Source organism: Chlorocebus sabaeus, chromosome 25, assembly GCF_047675955.1.
Source record: "Chlorocebus sabaeus isolate Y175 chromosome 25, mChlSab1.0.hap1, whole genome shotgun sequence".
NCBI classification, from domain to species: domain Eukaryota; kingdom Metazoa; phylum Chordata; class Mammalia; order Primates; family Cercopithecidae; genus Chlorocebus; species Chlorocebus sabaeus.
In genome coordinates, this window is record NC_132928.1 from 70,022,011 (window position 1) to 70,043,651 (window position 21,641).

A 21,641-nucleotide genomic window follows, 5' to 3' on the forward strand; every position below is an offset into this window, starting at 1 on the left:
GGAGTGCAGTGGCGCGATCTCGGTTCACTGCAACCTCTACCTCCCAGGTTCAAGCAATTCTCCTATCTCAGCCTCCTGAGTAGCTGGAACAAGCATGTGCCACTGTGCTGGCTAATTTTTGTATTTTTAGTAGAGACGGGGTTTCACCATATTGGTCAGGCTGGTCTAACTCCTGACCTCAGGTGATCCACCTGCTTCGCCCTCCCAAAGTGCTGGGATTACAGGTGTGAACCAACACGCCAGGAAATAATATTTTCAAGTGCAGAAGGTAGAGACTGAAATGGAAGGGAGGCTCATTTGTGTACTTAAAGTAGCAAAATATTGGTGCCAGCTGATGGTGATGCCACCAGCATATTGTAATACACAGAACAATTGTTATGCAAAATATACCAAGAGATATAATCCAACGCATTATAAATAAATTGAGATGAAATGATTTTTGGCAAACATATAAAAGTAATTCAATGAAGGAACAATAGAATTTTTAACAAATGGAGCTGGAGCTATTGAACATTCATATGCAAAAAGATGAACTCAAACTAAGTCTCATACTTCTTACAAAAATTAACTTAAAATGGATCAAGGATCTAATTAAACCTTTTAGGAAAAAAGAGAAGTCAGTCTTTGAGACCTAAGGCAAGGCAAAAATTTCTAAGACTCGACACTAGAAGCACAGTCAAGTAAAAGGAAACACTGATAAACTGAACCTCTTTGAAGTAAAACCTTTTGCTCTGTAAAGATTCACGTGAAGAGGATGAAAGGACAAGCTAGAGACTAGGAGACATGTTTGTAACCATATATATCTGACAAATCATTAGTATGTAGAATGTATAAAGTCTCAAAACTCAATACTAAAAAAGGTTAATTTGAGTAGAAAAGATGCAAAAGACATAAAATACACCTCACTGAAGAGGCTATATGGATGGCAAAGAAGCACATGAAAAGATAGTCAACATCATTAGACATGAGGGTAATGGAAATTGAAGCTGCAATGAGATAGCATTGAACACCTCTCAGAATGGCAAAAACAAACAAACAAAAAAAATTGTAACACCGACTACTGGTGAGGATCCAAGATCACTCATACATTTTTGATAAGAATGCAAATGGTATGGCCACTCTGAAAAACAGTTTGGCAGTTTCTTTCAAAACTAAACATGTAACTATGATACAACCCAGTAATTGTGCTGTTAGACAATTATTTCAGAAAAATGAAAATTTAATTTCACACAAACACCTGTGCACAGATGTTCGTAGCATCTTTTATTCATAATATCCCTAGACTAGGAGTATCCGAAATGTCTATCTGTAGGTGAATGGTTAAACACATTGTGGTACATACATAGCATGGAATACTACTCAGCAGTTAAAAAGGAACAAACAATTGAGATGTGAATCTCCAGGGAGTTATGCTGAGCACACACACACACACACACACACACACACACAAGCCAATTCCTGAAGGTGTCTACTTTATGATTCTGTTTATATAACATTTTTGAAATGACAACATTTTAAAAAGGGGTAACAGACTTAGTGGTCTCCAGGGACTAGGCAGGGGAGGCATGGGACATAGGCAGGTGTGGTTATAAAAGGGGACATGCGGATTCTTGTGATAATTGAATTTTTCTGTAGCTTGAATGTGGTAAGGGGTACCTGAACTTACATAAGTGATACAGTTGTATAAAACTATGAAAACACACACACAACGGGAACTCTGACAAAGATTGGTGGATTTTATCAATGTCAATATGCTGGCATGATATTGCACTATTGTTTTGCAAAGTGTTACCATTTTGAAGAACTGGGTAAGGGTACATGAAATCTCTCTATATTCTTTCTTACAATTGTATGTGAATTTAATAAAAAGAAAAGGGAAAATAGAAAAAAGAAAAAAGGGAATTTTTTAATTGAAAAATTGGGCTAAAATCAATGAGAAAACACCAATAATTACACAGTAATTACAATTATTGAGAGTACATGGGTTAAAAACAGCAATCCAAAGATAAATCTTAGAATGGGTTTTATACAATTCAGCAAATGTTTTGTGTTGGAGTCATTTTAAAAATATGCAAATAGACTGAAAACATAGAATGGTAAAAAGATAAAATTGAACTAAAAGAGTGTTGGAATAACAATTTTAATATCAGACAAAGTAGACTTTAAGGCTAAAATGTAATATCAACAATGAAAATTGTCATATAAAGAAGCAGTTAGAAAATGTAATGATTGGAACCCCTAGGTATCTAACATCATAATCTGAGACTAATAAAACAACCAATAAAATTATGGGAGGAAATAGAAGAATCAAGAATTATAGTTGGAAATGTAAAACACTCATTTCAGAAACTCATAGATGAAGCAAACAACAAGAAAAACAAATACATAAAAATTTTCATAACATAATATGCCTTCACTTTCCTTTCAACGAACACAATGCTCATTCTTTTCGGACACATATGGAAATTTTACAAAAATCAATGAAGTACTAGGTGATAGAAGAACCCTCAGATAATTTTATAGAGTTAATTCTCAACCAGTATGCAATAAAATTAGGTATTAATCTAACAAAAAGGGAGGTGAAAAAAATCTCTTCTATTTAGAAACTAAAAAACATATCTATCACTATACAATCCTTGAATTAACAAGGGAACCATTAGGAAAGATAATGAAAAACGCTGTCTGTAAAATCTGCTGGACAATAATGCTGTAAATTCTAAAAAAAACATATAATGCTATTACAGAAAAATATTTCAAATTGATAGATTTTGTGATAGACCCACAATTGTTTGCTAAATTATTTTCCATATTTTTCTGTATGTTGCAATGAGCCGAGATCACGCCACTGCACTCCAGCCTGGGCAACAGAGCAAGACTCTGTCTCAAAAAATACACACATATATATATATATATATATATATATATATATATATATATATATATTTAATAATTAAAAATTTAAATAAACATATATTGGACATGGTTAAAGTATTACTCAGACAAAAATTAAGAGCTTTAAATATGCTTATTATAACATTAAAATATCAAAAGAGGAAAATGTGAGAAAGAAAACAAATGAGTTAAGTGTTTAACAGAAGCTAATAAAAAGTAAGATAATAAATCCAAAGAAATGGGGAAAATGGAAATATAAGATAAGAACAAATCAATGAAATAGTGAAAAATGATTAATATGAAGATTAACAAAGGAAAAATCAGTTCTTTGAAAAGAGTAGTAAGATAGCAAACCTTTGATAAGACTGAATAAGATAAATCAGAAAAAGAATAAGTAAAACACATCCTGAAGAGGAGATCTACAAACAAGTAATTTTTAAAATAGTTTTTAAAAATATGAACAAACATGTAACAATACATTTGGAATTTGTTCAAAAAGGATTAATTTATATAAAGGATATAAAATATTAAAATGGACAGAAGAATAAATGGAAAACTTGAATAGAGTGTAAAAGTTAAAGATATTGAAATGGTAATAAAATGTCTCCTCCAACAAAACCCTTGGGAAAAGGATAGGGAACCCAAGAAAGGAATAAATAGAGGCAATGAATATGAAAAGATAATTCACAGAAGAAAATCTGAGTGGCTATGAAATGATTCTAGTGGAGAAATGCAACTTCAAATGAGGTCCTACCTTTTACCTATTAGATTGGCTAAAATTAGGAAAATGAAAAATACCAAAGTGCCCCCAACTAAGGACTGTTGTTTCTAGTGTGGACCAGACCCCATTCCTGCACTGCTGCTCCAGTGCATCTCTCAGAAAATCTGTTCCCTCCCTCCTTCCCTCCCTACCTCCCTCCCTTCTTTCCTTCCTCCTTTCCTTCCTTCTTTCCTACTTCCCTTCCTTCCTTCCATCCTTCCTTCCTTCCTTCTTTCCTCCCTTCCTTCCTACTTCCCTTCTTTCCTTCCATCCTTCTTTCTTTCCATCCTTCTTTCCTTCCTTCCTTCCTTCCTTCCTTCCTTCCTTCCTTCCTTCCTTCCTTCCTTCCTTCCTTCCTTCGTTTATTATTATATTTTCTTTCTCTTTTTGTTATTGTATATTGGCATGGACATAAAATACACACATCATGAATGTACTGCTTGATGATTTTTCACAAAATGAACTCATGGAATCATCACCATCAAGAAATAAAATGCTTCTTGTACATGAGAAGTCCCATTATGCCTCTCCCATTATGAGCCACCATGCCAAGCTTATTTTACTTTCATTTTTGAAGAAAATTCAAAATGATTGCATAGTTCTAGATTGCCAGTTAATTTCTTTCAGCATTTTAAAGATGTTTTATTGTCTCCTAGCTTTCACTGTTTCTGTCATCCATATTTTTGTTCGTTTGAAGTTAAGATGCCTTTCTTTTCTCTCACTGCTTTTAAGTATTTTGTTCTGTCTTTGATATTTAGAAATTTCATTATGATGGGCCTAGGTATGTGTTTTCTTTGATCTTTTCCTATTTTGAGTTGTAGTGCTTCCTAAATGTGTGGTGTGATGTTGTTTGTCAACACATGGTGTTTTCAGCTGATAATCTCTTCCAATATTACTTCTGCCTAATTCCTTCTTTATCCTTCTGATCTCATCATTTATGGACATGGGCTTTGGGAGAATGTTAATTAATAGGTCCAAGAAAATAGGGAACATGATGGAGAATTTTGACAGAGAACTGGAATATATCAAAGAAAATCAAATTAAAAGTAACTGAAACTTAGAACACAATAGTAGATTGAACAGCAGATTCAAGACAGTAGAAGGAAGGTTTATTAAATGGAAGATAGGTCTGTAGAAAATATCTGGCATGAAGCTGTCTGGATGGATGAAAATATATATTTTCATTGAAAATTCCTGATTTTTGGTTTTCCAAAAAAAGTCAAAATTTTTGTCAACATTGAATTTACATCCCTCATAATTTCAGTGTGCCTGAGTTGATGAGTTGATGATGTGCTCCATATACAGGGATATGTACTCCCAACTAGCCAGAGTCACTCCTTTCTATTATCTTCTACCAATGAGGCTGAATATTAGTTGTCATGGCTTATATCATCCCTTCTCTGCTCCACAAATTTACATTGCATGCTGGGCATGCTATGTATTTGAGTTCATGATCCATGTTGAAGATGCCGTAAAGATACCCAAAAATGTGAAAGACACTTGGAACTGGGTAACAGGCAGAGGTTGGAACAGTTTGGAGGACTCAGAAGAAGACAGGAAGATGTGGGAAAGTTTGTAACTTCCTAGAGACTTGTTGAATGGCTTTGACCAAAATGCTGATAGTGATATGGATAATGAAGTTCAGGCTGAGGTAGTATCAGATGGAGATGAGGAACTTGTTGGGAACTGGAGCAATTGTTATGCTTTAGAAAAGAGATGGGCAGCATTTTGCCCCAGCCCTAGAGATCTCTGGAACTTTGAACTTGAGAGAGGTGATTTAGGGTGGAAGAAATTTATAAGCAGCAAAGCATTCAAGAGGTGACTTGGGTGCTCTTAAAAGAATTCATTTTTATGCTTTCACAAAGAGATGATTTGTAATTGGAACTTATGTTTAAAAGGGAAGCAAGGCATAAAATTTTAGAAAATTCACAGCCTAATGATGCATAGAAAAGAAAATTCCATTTTCTGAGGAGAAATTCAAGCTGGCTGCAGAAATTTGCATATGTAACAAGCAGCCAAATGTTAATCCCCAAAACAATGGAGAAAATATCTCCAAGGCATGTCAGAGGTCTTCATGGCAGCCCCTCCCATCACAGGCCTGGTGACCTAGGAGAAAAAAATGGTTTTGTGGGCTGGGCCCAGGGCCTTGCAGCTTTGTGCAGTCTCAGGACTTGGTACCCTGTGTCCCAGCCATGGCTAAAAGGGGCCAATGTACAGCTCAGGCTGTTGCTTCAGAGGGTGCAAGCCCCAAGCCTTGGAGGCTTACATGTGGTGTTGGACCTGTGGGTGCACAGAAGTCAAGAATAGAAGTTTGAGGACCTCTGCCTGGATTTCAGAGGATGTACGGAAATGCCTGAATTTCCAGGCAGAAGTTTGCTGCAGGGGTGGAGCACTCATGGAGAACCTCTGTTAGAGCAGTGTGGAAGGGAAATGTGGGGTCAAAGCCCACAGACAGAGTCCCCACTGGGGCACTGCCTAGTGGAGCTGTGAGAAGAGGGCCACCATCCTCCAGACCCCAGAATGGTAGATCCACTGATAGCTTGCACCATGCACCTGGAAAAGCTGCAGACACTCAATGCCAACCTGTGAAAGCAGCCAGGAGGGGGACTTTACCCAGCAAAACCATAGGGGTGGAGCTGTCCAAGACCGTGGGAACCCATTTCTTGCATCAGTATGACCTGGTTGTGAGACATGGAGTCAAAGGAGATCATTTCAGATCTTTAAGATTTGACTGCTTGGATGGAATTTGGAGTTGCATGGGGCCTGTAACCCCTTTGCTTTGGCCAATTTCTCCCATTTGGGATGGAGCATTTATCCAGTGCCTGTACCCCCATTGTATCTTGGAATTAACTAACTTGCTTTTGATTTTACAGGCTCCTAGGTGGAAGAGACTTACCTTGTCTCAGATTAGACTTTGGACTTGGAATTTTGGGCTAATGCTAGAATGAATTAAGACTTTGGGGTACTGTTGGAAAAGCATGATTGGTTTTGAAATTTGAAAGGGACCTGAGATTTGAGAGGGGCTGGGGTAAAATGATATTGTTAGGCTTTGTGTCCCCACCCAAATTTCATCTTGAATTGTAATCCCCATAGTCCCCAAATGTCAAGGGAGAGACCAGGTGTAGGTAATTGAATCATGGGGGCAGTTTCCCCAGTGCTGTTCCCAGGATAGTGAGTTCTCATGAGATCTGGTGGTTTTAAAAGGGGCTGTTCCCCCTTTGTTCTGCAATTCTCCTACCTGCCACCATGTGAGGAAGGTGCCTGGCTTCCCCTTCACCTTCTGCCATGATTGTCAGTTTCCTGAGGCCTCCCCAGCCACGCTGAACTGCGAGTCAATTAAACCTCTTTCCTTTATAAATTAACCAGTCTTTGGCAGTTCTTTTTAGCAGAATGAAAACAGACTAACACAAAGAGTCTAGCGATAGAGTGGAGAACAACATAGTTACAAGCCCTGCCCTCAGGGAAAAGAAAACAATAATCACATAAATAATTAGAATTGTGATAAATATTCTGAAATAAAAGTAAAAAATGCTAAGAGATCCATCATATTTTCCAGTTGGAAGGCAGGGAATGTTTCTCCCAAAAAGGTTATTTAAGCCGAGTTCTGAAGATAATATGATTTAGTCAGATGAAGGCCTGGGTGTATGTGTGTTGGTGGGGAATGGACGGAGAGAGATGATCTAGCCTGGAAGAGTTGGACAGGTCTGAGGTTTCAAAGCAAGACAGTAAGGCTGGAAACACAGATATGAGCAGAAACTGTGTTGTATTGGGCTGCTGAGTCTGGAAAAATACATAGGATTTTGGATGCCTTTGCAGACCAAGCAGCTAAGGACCAATACGTTTCATGGTGACTTGATGGTGTACAAATTTGGTCCCTCTGATACGTCTTCTAGTTGAAGTAATTTATCACTGTGAAATTAAGTCATCAAGTATAAGATGACTGGCTGAATTTTAGCCTGGTAGACAAGCTATTGACCTGGCATGATGAAACATCACTGAGTTTACTTTTATGTCTTTGTTTCCTCTCTGTCTCAGCTGCAAGTGTCCACTGCTTGGGAAAGTGTGGGAAGCTGACTTGGAAGCTTGTCGATTGCTTATCCAGAGCCTACAACTCCAGGAAGCCAGGGGAAGCCTGTCTGTAGAAGATGAGAGGCAGATGGATGCCTTAAAGGGAGCTGTTTGTATAGCTGCTCCTCCTATTCCCCCCAGGCTCCACTCCGAGGATAAAAGGAAGACCCCTTTGCAGGCATTGGAAGAATGGAAGGCTCACCTCATCCCCTCTCTGTACTGTGCTGGAGGCGAACAGAAAGAGGTCTGTCCTTTCCACATGGTCTCCAGAGGGGACCCCTATTCTAAGGGGTGCTTTGGGACCATGCTCCAAATGGGAACAATATATATTGGGAGGGCTTCCCATTGAGCATATAAACTTTTAAAAGTTTCAGTAACTTGAATATGATTACAAAATAATGTAGAATTTTTTTCAAAATTTGAAATATAGAAGAGCAAAAAAACCCAACTTTTGGCATATTTAGTTCCATTTTCATTCTAATTTAGTGGCTAGAATTAGAATATGCAGTCTAATATAGAATTACTATATATAGCATACATTATATATGTCATATATAACATAGTTATCATATACACTATAGATTATGTATGCCATACATGATATTTAACATATATACTATACATTATATATCATATATCATATATTTAATTATATATTTAGAATATATATATTACAATATATTATTATTTATTTGAATGAAACATTCAAATATATGTATTTATCCCCTTAATTGTTTTTACCAAACCAGATCATAATGAATATTTATAATGTTCTTCTTTCATAAACACAACTAAAGTTTGGCCTGAGAGATATGTATTACAAATTAAAATATGGTTTTATTTAGCTTTACTTTTCTCTCCCCTCTTTCCTCTCTCCCTTCCCCTTCCTCTTCTCACTTTCCTCCTCCTGCCCTAACAAGAGTCTTTTCCATAAAAAGGCCCTAGGAAGTTTTTCCTGATTTCAGTGCCATGACCCAAGTCTTCAGAGCTCTTTGTTGGCCCAGGTTCCCAGGTGTTCTGAGTGTGAAAAAGGAAATAGCATAGAGAGGCTGGAGGAACGTGACACATGGCCTTCAAGTCTCATGGTTGATGTTAGATGTTAGCTGTGCTTCCTCCCTGGGTCTTTGCCAGGACTCACCACTGGTGGGTGAGGAAATTGTTACCTCCCCAGGCCAGCCCTGGCAGCCTCACATCCCCTCTGCAGGACCATGACCTTCAGAGAGCAGACGTTTGTGTTCTTAGTCACTGCCTCTGGACTGCTTGGAAAATTGATCCTTGATCCTATATTTGGATTCCATGGTCTTATAAGAAAGCAACCATTGTCACTCTGCATCCTTGCTGGCCCAATCACAGGCTCTACTATAATTTATAGACATCTGACCTCTTTTGTTAACCCAGTTGCTGCAGGTGGAATCCTCCAGCAAAGCCTGGTTTCCAGTGCTCTGGGTAAGGTGTTGAAAAGTTACCACCTGCTGCAGGTGGATGGTTTGAAAGAATATTCTGGGATGGAGGGAAGTGCCACCTAAGCAAGGGTTTATTCCCGGGTGGAAGAAACTGCAGGCTCTGGAAATGAGTCTTTGAAGGTGTGGCTGGCTTTTCAAAGTGAGCTTCCAGGAGGAGCTCAGTGTGGGGCAGTCAGAAGCCATCCAGGTATGTGATGGAGTCCATGGGTCACTGATTCTGCTGGAGGCCAGGACTGATTCAGCAGAGATCCCTTACTCCTGTAGGGGAGAAAAATAATTATCTTTCCTTTATGCATCTAAAAGTTCTCAGCTGAGGCCCCTATGCAGACAGAGTAACAAGAGAAAAATGTGCAAATTTGCTTAATATAAAATTTACATGACACAGGAGCCTGCAGAAATGAAGACCCAAAGCAACAGAAACCAGTGTATTTTTATGCTTAAGTTTGAAGAATAGCAGACAGATGTGGAGAAGTATAATTGGACAAAAGGAATGTGATCTAATGGCAATAAACTGCGGGGAGCTTAGCAAGGCCTGTTTGCTCAGATTCTTCACTGCATCCCTGTGTCTTCAGAGATAAGGACACTCCTTTCCTTTGGGTATAGGTTGTACACTTTAAGGATGAGGGTGGTCAGCGGTGGTTAGAGGAAGGTCAGAGAATTATGTATGGCCTGCTTCAGGAGAGAATGGCTGCAGAAGGTCAGAGAGACTCCCGCTTCTGCTGTTCCTCAGATGCCAAGGTGCCATATTTTGGCGTAGTGCATTCTGAACCCCATCACTCTCTTCCTCCCTCTCTCCCCACTTCTCTGCCCTACCCACTGAGCCCTGAGCCCTCCAGGCTCTCTGGGGACAGACTTTCCCAGGTATAGGAGGATTCGTTTTCCTGCATAAGATTATAAGCACCTGCCAATTTCACTATCTGGCTATAAGAACACAGAGCTGTATTTGTTGAAAAATAGGAAACTTGGGGTCAAGGATGAATAAACAGTGGAACCTTATCCTAGGTCCTGTGGTGGCTGCTGTTTGGGTGCTCCAGGGGTCCCCCAGAAAGCCTCCCAGATCCTCTCCACCATCTGAAATGCTGAGGATGTCCTATATTTATTTGTGCCATCTTGGGGGAGAGTGGGTGCTTTAGAGGGCACCTTATAGCTTTTGCTGGCTTTCGCTATCATTTCCCTGTGCCTGTATCGCAGTGGTGGGTTTGTGTTCACAGAGAGGGCAGCTGTTCTTTGAATTCATGAGTGCCATGGATTTTAAGATGATGTTTTCTGAGAAGGGCAAAATTATGGGGTCAGAAAAGAGATCAGCTGTTGCTGGGAAAGGGGAAGGGACTCATTCCGAGAGCAACAGGAAGGAATCTGGGGTATGGAAGTTGGGGGGCGGGATGATAGATATATTTATTGTGGTGGTAGTCATGTGAGTATGCATATGTCTAAGTCCATAACTTTACATCAGAAAGAGTGAATTTTACTGTGTATGACTTTACAACAGTGATTTTAAAACTTTTTTTTAAATGTCTACCTATTTAAAAACTGGGCTATAGATGTTTGAGTCAGTGCTTTTGTCTCAGGACTGTCAAAAGGCAGTTTGGCCTGCCAGAAAGAGCACAGGGCTTGAATCTGAGTCTGTTGTAATCCTCAGTTAGGCCTCTTATAGGCTGCATCTCCACATCTGTTAAGAAAAACACCACCATGACATGAGAGGATAATGAAAACTATCTCATGAAGCTGTGATGAAGATTTAAATGAAAGGATGCATCTCCAAGTGAGAGATGCATACATAGTAGAGGCTAATTTGTGTTAACTTTTGTTCCTATCACTCTTTCTGGCTGTCACAAGCATCTCTAAAATGCTTTTTGTATGCCTAATGCTAGCAACAGCTATTTGTTTGGAAGAGGGTGTTACATGACTCAGTCTCCAGGCTTAACTTTCCCTTTTGCCTGAGGAGTTTGGGGGTGCTTGAGATTTTTAAATTTTCCTTTACATGTGTACTATGCTCACTTTTTGTCAAAAAGTAGACATGAGCAATGAGTTAGTGGAAGAGACCCAGGCAGAGAAAGGTTTCACGAAGGAAAGATCTCGTTTGTATTTGGGTCCGGGATTTTAGACTGTGGAAGGTACAGGGAAATGATAACAAGGGTCTCATGAGGAAGATGCTTTTGTTTTCCTGCCTGTGTTTTCCAGGGAGCCATTGAAGTCTGGGTACTTTGCATTTATCCTGTGGCTAAAATGTCTATTTGCTTGCAGGTCTGGGTTGGTTTTGCTTTGGAACTCCCTGCTGGGTCTGAGCATCCTATGCTGGTTTCTCTACTGAAGCTTGATGCCCTGAAGGCAGTCAATTTCCTTTTGACCCAAATCTTCCACGAAAAATTACTGACTTCTTACAGAGGTCCACGGGGAGACGAGTTTTCAAAGCCTTTTCCGTGCTTATCTGGCCAACGCGGTGATGTGCATTCTCGTGACAATTTGTTATCACAAGGACTTTGTCGTTAATTAACACCTTCCCTGTGTCTACGGTCCTTGCCAGGCTGCTGAGCACCATTCCCCCATTTTACAGCTCGGCCCATTAAGGCGAAGCAATTTGCTTTGGATTTTGTTACAGAGGAAGTCAGCAACAGGGCTCTGTGCCAAACTTAGCGTGAACTTCCTCGAATTGTAAGAGCCCTTTTCTTTTCCAGTTTCATGACAGCTCTCCTCCAAACCTGTCTGAGGACTCTGGAAACTATCAGCTGCTATTGGCCCTGGTTCACAGATGTTACAGAAATTGTATGGGGGCCAGACAGGAGCCAGGGAAATCGTGAGCCAGGCTTCCTCCGCTGTGAAGTGGCTCTTTTGTACTGGCTGTTCTGGCCATAATACCTGCGTAATTTTTTTCTTTCCTGTCTGCAACCTAGCCTGCGGGGTGCTTTCTGTTTCCACTCCTCTTCCTACATAATGGGCTCCCTGGACAGTATCGCTCCCCCAGACTTCTCATCCCAGCTGCTTCCTTTCTGAGCCAGTAGCTCTCACTAAAGAGGCCAAAAGAGGACGTGGCAATGTTGAGTCATCGCGTGCAGTATGTGAGTAGCCAGTGTGTGAACACGGCTGCAATGAAAGGAATTAGCAGTAAGACACAACACAACCGTGTAGCCTCATCTGTTCAGATTGAGGTCTTCAAAAAGCATTGTAAGTTTAGGGGTGGAAAGGTGTGATATCTTTCCTCAGCCATCATAAGGGCTAACACTTCTATAACAAACACAAGTTAACAAGAGAAAAACATAACACATTAATTTAATCAGTTTTACATGACACAGGAGGCTTCAGAAATGAAGACTCAAAGACCCAGGGAAAACTGTTTTTATGCTCAGGGGTAATGAAGAATAGTTAGCTATGAAGGAATGTGATTGGACGAAATGGGTGTAATCTAATGGTTATAGCCTGGGGGGTGAGCGGACCAGCAAGTCCTGTCTGTTCAGATTCTTCTTGGACACTCTGTGTAGTATTTATTCCTCTTGGGTATGGGGCAGGACTTCTCTGGATGGAGGGTCTTCAAGGGAGAAGGAAGAGAGTGACCTTTCTAGGTTTTATGGTTGCTTTCGGGGAGAGGAGTCCTAGTTTCTAAGACTGGCTTTGAGGAAGAGGAATTCCGGTTTCTGTGGCTTGCATCCAGGGAGAAAAAGGAGTGTGAGAGAGGAGGGCAGGAGAAGGTCAGAGAGACCTTGCTTCTGAGCCTTCCAGTCTCCTTTGGTTCAAAGTACTCAGCATACCACAGTGTCACACTTTGGGGTATCATACTGGGAGCCACAACATAAGTATCTCCATTCCTTTTTACTCAATTTCACATGAAAAAAAGGCTGGAAAAGTGATCCACGATGAAGATGTTTGTCCTCCTTGTCTTAAACTGATTTCTGTATCTAGAAATGTCTCTATTGGGCAAAAGTGCTTCCTCTTCAGCCATAATGGGTCCAGATCTGAGTCTTTCTTTTCTCTGACACTTACTGGCCCTGGGACAGCTGGAAACTCACTTTGACTCTCCAAGGAGCATATCCCCAGCTACGTGATTTCTTGATACCTCTCCCACTTTTGAAAAGAACTGACAAGGGAAAAATGTTCACTTACCCATCAGCTGGTTTTGCTCTTTTTGTTTAATGTCTTTGGGCAGAAAGCAAAAAGCTAGGGCATGAAGAAAAGTTCTGTCTCCACTACATTTTGAAGTTTTGCAAACCCAGCCATCTTTCCCAAAAGTACAGCAGTAGAAGCAACCAGGAACCAACCAGGGTTGATAATTGGTTGGTTAATTAAAAAGTCAGAAAAGGCAGAGAATCATAAAGGATGATACGTGTGTATTTTCAACCTTTTTGTTTCTAGCTGAAAACGTGCCCTCTTATTTGCTGTTCATTCGATATAGGACCAAGGATTTCTGTTTGTAGAGCCTGCTGATTGGCTTTTCACATGACCCTTCTTGTGTAAACCTCACCTATCATGCATCATTAACAATTTCCACTTTTGGTGTCTTTAAAGTGGACTGGAAATTTTAAGAGCACTTGGAAAACAATTCTCAGCCTCTTCCTCTCTCTTAAATGTTATTGAGTCTTTCCAAGGTTTCCAACTTGCTTTTCATGGAGACAAGCACTTTTTTTTCACACTAACATATCATTGCTCTTCATAGTATTTATTTAGATTGTATAATTAGGATTTTTAAATACAACTGGCCTACAGAAGTTAAGAACAAATACAACTTGACCAATAGAAACAGAAGTGCGCAGGCTTACCAGGGCCCTGCCCCTGGCCTGGCCTTGGCCACGGAATTTGAGAGAGAAAGCAGAGCCCAGGGACAAGCTGGCAGGTGGATAAGAGAGGTGTTTCTTCTGTTCAGTGAGCTGGCTCCTGCTGGTTTTCTCAGTTAATGACTGTCATCAGCTTCTCAGCCTCCTTCACCCGCCCAAGGGAAGGAAGGGGACTCCTCTGATCTGTTGGCTTCTCCTTCTTTCGGAACATGGTGGAACCTTGCTCCATGCTCCAGGGCCTCACGGTGGCCCTTTTTCCACTAATTAAAAATAGTTCAGCGCTTCTGAGGAAAACACCCTCAGGGCTCTTGGTGACGCCGTTCACCTTGGAAATTCCTTGTCATTCACCGATGCAGAGGTATCGATAGCAGGATGGCCTCTGCCTGAATGGCAAGGACTCATTTTTGGCATTTGTAACAGAGGAAGTGTTACCCAGTGAATCCTCGGTGGTGTCCTGGGAGTAGCTGAGAAGTTTTGTAATGTGGAAAATGAAATAGCTACAGTGCATTTGATTTCCCCACCACTTGGCAGCCAGGGCAGTTAAAGTCAGGAGCTTCTGGACCCCACAAGCTGGTCGTGAGCTATTCCTGCCCTTCCTAGCTAGCAGCAGGCAGGAGATGAGGACTGGGGTTCCAGGAAACGCCTGTGTGAAATTTTCTTACCTCTGCCCAAGACTTGCCGCACTGCCTTTTTCAGTGAATAATTTAACATTTTCCGTTCTGTCTATGCTGGTGTTTCTGCTTTGCCAGCCACTGGTTGTTACACACCCCCTCCTCCACCTGGCCCCCAGGTATTTCCTGGAACCGTTGATTATGGCAGAGCAGATCTCATTTTGCTGATATGATTAGGAACCTCAGGCCAACAAGCTTGGGTAACAGTGAGAGAAAAGAAGAGTGGTCCTTTGCTCTTTTTGTCTGAGTGCCTTTTGAGAGAAAGAGTAGATACCACCAACCAGAGCACCCCAATCTATTTCTCAGGTACCTTTGAGCACCTCGGGCACCACCTTCTTTAGGGTGGGAAGCAAGCTCTCCCTTGGAAGGGGTAACATCCAGAACCAGGATTAAATGCTGACATTTAAAAACAGTAACTATGGGAGTATCATACTTAAACAGTTTACAAAAAAACACTTGAAGTTCAAATTTGTTTTACTATAAAGTGAACCTGGATGGAGTTTGGGATTTGATTCTGCCTTCATAGTTTCCTTTTACAATCCAATATTTCTTAGCTCAAAGAACACATTCCCTTAAAAGGAATCCCTCAAATCACTTTTCATTTTTGTTTTCTTATGCAAAAGGGCCTTAGGGTTGGATGTCCCTATCCCCAGAATCTGAATCCTTCTGTTAAATGGGGTGTATCTAGGTACCAGCCTACGCCATGAATCTCATTTTGGATTCAAATGGATTATTTTCTTAGAGGGTTCTAATGAAGTTTGGTTTTATTCAGATTTGACGATCAAGCCCAGTGTGCTTAAAGAAAAGCAGTTCACATCCTCTTGCATGATCGTGTAGTATAAACTGGAGCTTTTCAAAGGTTTCCCTTCAACTAAACTAGAAGCCACAGGCCAATTAACATATGCCAATTAGCAAGCAATTTCTTCTTCTAACAATTTGTTTCATTCTGTTAATTACTTTTATTTAGAGCCTGTTTCTCCGAGCCACCTTGAAAACAAGCATGCAGATACTTGAAGACAATTCATTGTTTGCTTTGACCTAAAGATGTCTAAATATATCAGATGCTTTCTTTACCACTGATGACATCTGGATGCTTTTAAAAGAAATATGCAGTTACTCAGAGTAACCGGATAATTTGAATATTTGGATGAATACTCGTATCAGAGTAATAAAGATATACGCTTAGTGTCTCAATTTTGCCTCTCTGCTTATTGGCATTTACACGACTGTAGAACTCGGCATTTATATGAAAAGGCAAACACCATAAATCTATGTCAAATACATGTGAAATATATTCTTTGTGTTGTGGGCAGGCATTTGTTTGAACTAAATATTCTTTATCTAGATAGTATTTTAAAAAGAAAGAGAAAACCATATCGCATTCCTGGAATGTATTTGCCAAGCATATATTTTGGAAAACAGCCCAAAGGAACATATTTAAGATAGTGATTTTAATGCTACACTAAGGAAATGGTTTGATGCATCAGCTAAGCTCACGGATGGTGGTAATCACATCGGGTTTACCTCAAGGCAGAGGAGAAGGAGTGAGACTTCATGCTGTAACAACCATTATGAGGCTCAAGTAGCGTTTTTGGCTTGTAAGCATGTGTGTGTGCTGTGTTCAATTTTACGTTTTTAAAATTTAAAAAAAACTTAAATACTGCTATAGCCCCAAAATATGTAAAATATGTAAACAGTTGGCTTGAAGGCCATAAGGGAACACCTGTCCTTTTTGTGCGTGTGTTTGTTTGTCTTACTGTGTAGCCTGTGACTTGCACTGCAGGAATTAAATCTTTTTGTGGATTGGCAAATATACTTTTGTGGATAGGTATTGCTGATGTCTTATTACATAGCCAGGGGAAATAAGGATCTGGGTAAGCAGTTGAGTCACAGCAAAGAGTACCGTATTCCAAGGTGGAGGTTCATGCTAGAGCTACAGGTACTAACCCCTCCCCGGCACCACTGATCCCTAGCAAGGGTGGAAGTAACTGATGACTTCTCAGCACAGCCCCCAGCACAATGTCTGAAAGAGAGACCTGAAGGGTAACTGCCTGCTTTCTCAGATTAATCTTAGAATCTTAGCAGTACTTCTTACTTCAGTTTTGAGATTTTTCTTATTCTATTTCTTGACACTCTTACAGACTTCATATAGCCCCTCCCTTTAAAATAACTCTTGACAGCATCTTAAGAAATAGACTATTTAAATCATCTTGATCCAGTGACTCAACCCAAGGTGTAGTCCGTCTGCTCAAATTTGTGGCAAATCTCCACTGATGATAAGATTTCTGCAAATGTCTGCTCTATTAGGTGTGGAAGCTTTTCCTAAGTAGAGTTGGCAGCCACAGTAGTACCCGCCTACCTAGCAATTTAATGTAAACAGTTACCTCTTCCAAAGGTATTTTCTATTCAGAATAGAAATAATAAATATGATTTCCTCATCACTCTAGATACAGCCTGATGAGCTATTGTTTCCAGATACTTCCTCGTATCAAAACAACCATTATTATTTAGTAATATATTCCCTACCCTTTGAATATAAGCTCCAGTTCTGAAATTTTAAATGTTGGTATCTTCCAAATGTCATAGGGAAAGACTTAAGCCTTGTTATGGGAACTATAACTAAGTAAAAATGTCCTTGGAGACCCTGGTCATGGAATTTGTGGCTGTTCTTCTCACTGGGGCATGTGGTTTAGACATCTGCTCAGGCTAGCAACTGAATGCTTTTCTGGGTATACACTTTTATAGAAAAATGTTTTTTGAAAGTCACTTTAATGGGAAAATCCTGCCTAACAAAAGAAATCCCATTTTCTGTTTTTAAATCACACTCCCTGAGTTGGATGAGCAGGACAGAAATTTGACATCAGCTCTAATTCAACACAGCTGAAAATTTCTGCCCAAACATTCCCGCCTATGGGTTTTGATCATGAGGTGAGTTAAGCAAATTATATTTGAAATATTGCCCGACTGAGTCGGTGCTACTGAATCATTCCCGTGTGGAGGGACAGCAGGGAAGATGGTAGGGCTTTCATGGAGGCCAATAAAAGCCATGTGTGTACAGCAGTACTGTGGAGGACCCCAGGATCCCATGACTGTCCCTGTGGCAAGAAAATTAACCCAGGCTGTTCTTGGCTGCACAGAGGCAAAGGCATGTGTTCAGCATCCGGAAAGGTTCTTCTTGTTGGTTTTCCTTCCTGACTCTTTATACTTGGGTGAAATGATCTCTTGGTAGTCTGAAAAACAGCACAGCTTCTTCCAAGTTCTCATAAGATACAGGAGTCTCCATTCATTCCTGCAACAAGCATTACTGGGCACCTTTTATGAGCAAGGTAGGACGACAGAGGCAGGGGCAGGACATCATTCTGTCATCATCTGGTGAGGAAGACAGGTGGTTACACACGCAGGGAGGAACTCCTCTTACCCAGAGGCAGGCAGGGTTGGAGAATCGGGATTGAAGTATTCCTGGAAGAAGTGGAATCTGCAGGGTTTTGAAGAGAGGGGGTGTTAGGTGTAGCAGTCAGACCATTTACCTGTTGTAGCTGCTTTTCATTCTGACCCGCAGGGAAAACAATTATTCCTAGGGTTAAATGATGGGATGGATGTTCAGAAAGGAAAAAATATAATAATTTGAATTGCTGAAAGGACCGCCTGACAAGACAAATTACTGGAGCGTCTTCAAAGACATTTTGAACTGCCAAGCAACCTGTATTTTAAATGATCCATTCAGAATTGCAAATCCTACAAAACTCCATTTCGGCTAGGAATCCCGGTGGCTTTGTAGTGGGTAGCATTTTTAATTAGCAAGTATCAGTCATGCAGGCGTTCTCTTTTTTGGTCACATTTAATTTAAAATACAAATGGGAGCAAAAGTTACAAATTGCACACAGAGAGACGCTCGGTGTGTGAAGTTGTGGACATGGTTCAGACTATGTTTATTTGGAATCTACAGAGTTGATGGGAGAGATGGGACCAGATCCTCATGTTCTTATTAGGAAAGGAGACATTCTCGCCGCCGTTCCCGTGTGCCCGCTTGCTTTTCTCTGCTTGCAGCCTGGTATTTTATGGACTTGTGAATGGGGGCTCCTTGCATCCCATCATTGCATCCCAGGTTGTCATGGTCATCATCACTGTCACCTCCACTCAGTATGCCTCTGTGTCCTGGAGGGAGCATAGCCCTTTAATAAGGCTGAACGCTCCAGGAATTGAGACTTTGCAGAGTTCTGAGGGTAGAGGGGAAGAGAACACCACGTCTTCAGGCGCTCGCTGTTTGCTTCTCTGATTTCTTTCCATCACCACTTTGTCCAAGTTACATGCCTCTTTGGCCGGGTGCAGTGGCTCATGCCTGTAATCCCAGCACTTGGGGAGGCCAAGGCAGGCAGATCACCTGAGGTTGGGAGTTCGACACCAGCCTGACCAACATGGAGAAATCCCACCTCTACTAAAAATACAAAAATTAGCCTGGCATGGAGTCACATGCCTGTAATCCCAGCTACTTGGGAGACTGAGGCAGGAGAATCGCTTGAACCCAGGAGGCGGAGGTTGCAGTGAGCCGAGACTGCACCATTGCACTCCAGCCTGGGCAACAAGAGCAAAACTCTGTCTCAAAAAAAATAAAAATAAATAAAAATTAAAGGACTCTTCGAGCCTCTTGTGTGTAAAAGAAGGAATTGAATCTTGAGGATGGTTCCTAAGACCCCTACCAAATCCAGCAGCACTCTCTCCTTCTAGGTATTAAGATTCTCAGGGAAGGTTTCCGACATTCTTAGTAGCCATGAAGGAGGCAGAGCTTTGTAAATGCATTTGCTGTCCTGGGAAACAAGATGGTGTTAAGATAAGGAAGTTCCATTTCTCTTGCAGTTATAACCCAAGGCGCAGCCTCCTGATTAAAACACCTGGCTTACAACTCACTATTTTGGCTTAAACAGAAATGGCAGTGCTTCCAAAGCTTTCACTAAGGATACTTTCTTTGAAAAAAAGTTTCTTTTATTTTAAAACAAGCAAACAAACTCTCTTCAACAGCTCCCATTATTTATTTATTTATTTAGCTTTCTACGAAGGCTTAACAAATAAAACAGATACAATTAGAAATTGGGGTAGGATTGACAGTAAAAATCCTTTTCCTCCTGCCGGGGGATCTCTGCAGAATAAGGCCTAAAGCCCACTGGTTTGAGAGAACATACTCCAGCAAGGTACTTTCAAAGCAGGGGAAAAACTAGAAGTAGTGTAATACGCTCGATGCTTCCTGCAGAGACTGTGCCATCCTGTGTGACCGTAACATATAAATATCACATACCAGGAGGACATGATCATTGAAATAGACAGCAGTGTTGTCCTTCAGTCTAGGCAGTGGGTGTGTCCCAAGGCCAGTGTGAGGGCCCGGGAGACAGGAATCTGTATGTTTCTTACCTTTCTGCCTCTCGTGATGTGAGCACCTTGCTCTGCTAAGTGTCCACTGAAGAAAGAGCCATTTCTCCTAAAGCTGGAAGAACGTGAGGCCCCTGTGGGTTGCATTGCAATCAGATATGTTGGACTTACTGTGGCATATCTTCCTGAGGAATTTTCTAGGAAATTTTGACTATACTTGGTGCATACACACATACACACACACACACACACACACACCCCTCAGAAAATGTGCCTGTACTGTTCAATAACTTACATATTAAACTAGGAGCCAGGGATCTGGGATCACTGACCAGTGGCAGTGGCCACTCGTAATGTCTTTGTTGCACTTCCCAGCCTCATGGCCATAGTGCCCTGCATGGGTAGGAGCTCCCCTCCCTGAGAGGTATTAGCACTTTAGTGAGCTCCAAAAGTCTCGTCAGTTAGCTCCCTAACTAGGTACCAGTGAAGATGCACTTCTTGCTAGCATTTTGCAATTGTTTTATCCACTCATGCGAGGTTCTGTGTAGGGACAACCCATGTAAGCCCACTGTTTTAGCTACTATGGCTGCATTAAAATCACCACAAACTTAGTGATTTAAAAGAACTATTTAGGATATTTGTGGATCTGTAGATCAGAAGTTGGGGTGGGGCACAGTGAGGAGGGTGTCTCTGCTCCACAATGTCTGGGTGTTAGCTGAATGACTTGAAGACAGGGGCTGGGACCATCTGAAGGTTCGGTCCTTCCCAAGTCTGGCTGTTGACTAGGGCTTTCGCTGAGGCTCTCATCCAGATGTCTATAAACAGCCCGTCCATAGCTTGGGCTTCCTCACAACATGGAGGCTGGGTCCCAGGGTGGGTGATCTAAAAAGATATGTCACCTTTTATGACCTGACTTTGCAAGTCAGGCAGTGTCACCTTCACTATGTTCTATACATTGAAGGAATTTCAAGGGCCATCCAGGTTTAATAGGAGAAGTAATAAACTCTGTTTCTTGATGGTGGAGAGGCAATGTTCCAGAAAAGTGTGTTGCTATGACCACAGCTACACTCTGCCATACCTGGGCATGGTATGGAAATGGCCAAGGAAGTTTTGCCTAGTCCCTGATTTATGGGCTAGTAGGCAGGACCTGGGTAACTTTGCACAGCTGATACCCATGGTTCTTTTTTTCTTTTCTTTTTTCTTTTTTTTTTTTTGAGACGGAGTCTTCTCTGTTGCTAGGCCAGAGTGCAGTGGTGCGATCTTGGCTCACTGCAACCTCCACCTCCTGGGTTGAAGCAATTTTCCTACCTCAGCCTTCTGAGTAGCCAGGACTACAGGTGTGAGCCACCACACCCAGCTAATTTTTGTATTATTAGCAGAGACAGGGTTTCACCGTGTTGGCCAGGATGGTCTCTCTTGACCTTGTGATCCGCCTGCTGGGATTACAAGCATGAGCCACCACACCCAGCTGATACCCATAGTTCTGATCCCACACTGCTCTCTCTGGACAGACAGATTTCTTTGGACAGAACAGAATTTTTCATCAGATTGATAGAAACATATTAATCTACTCTCTCATCAGCTGTCAATTGTCAGTTTAGGTCTAAACTAATTCTATTCCCAAGATTCCAAGTGAGAGCCTTATAGTAAAGTAATACATCTC

At 41.1% G+C, this 21,641-nt stretch overlaps 1 protein-coding gene across 2 annotated transcripts in view; it reads left to right on the top strand.

Moving 5' to 3' along the window:
* Nucleotides 1-21,641, top strand: part of DISC1 (DISC1 scaffold protein) — a 394,443-nt gene that overhangs the window by 359,009 nt on the left and 13,793 nt on the right. For both annotated transcript variants that reach the window (XM_007989799.3, XM_073011848.1), the window contains exon 11: nt 7,688-7,964. In XM_007989799.3, the coding sequence (XP_007987990.3) occupies nt 7,688-7,964 (277 nt within the window). The remainder of the gene's footprint in view (nt 1-7,687; nt 7,965-21,641) is intronic.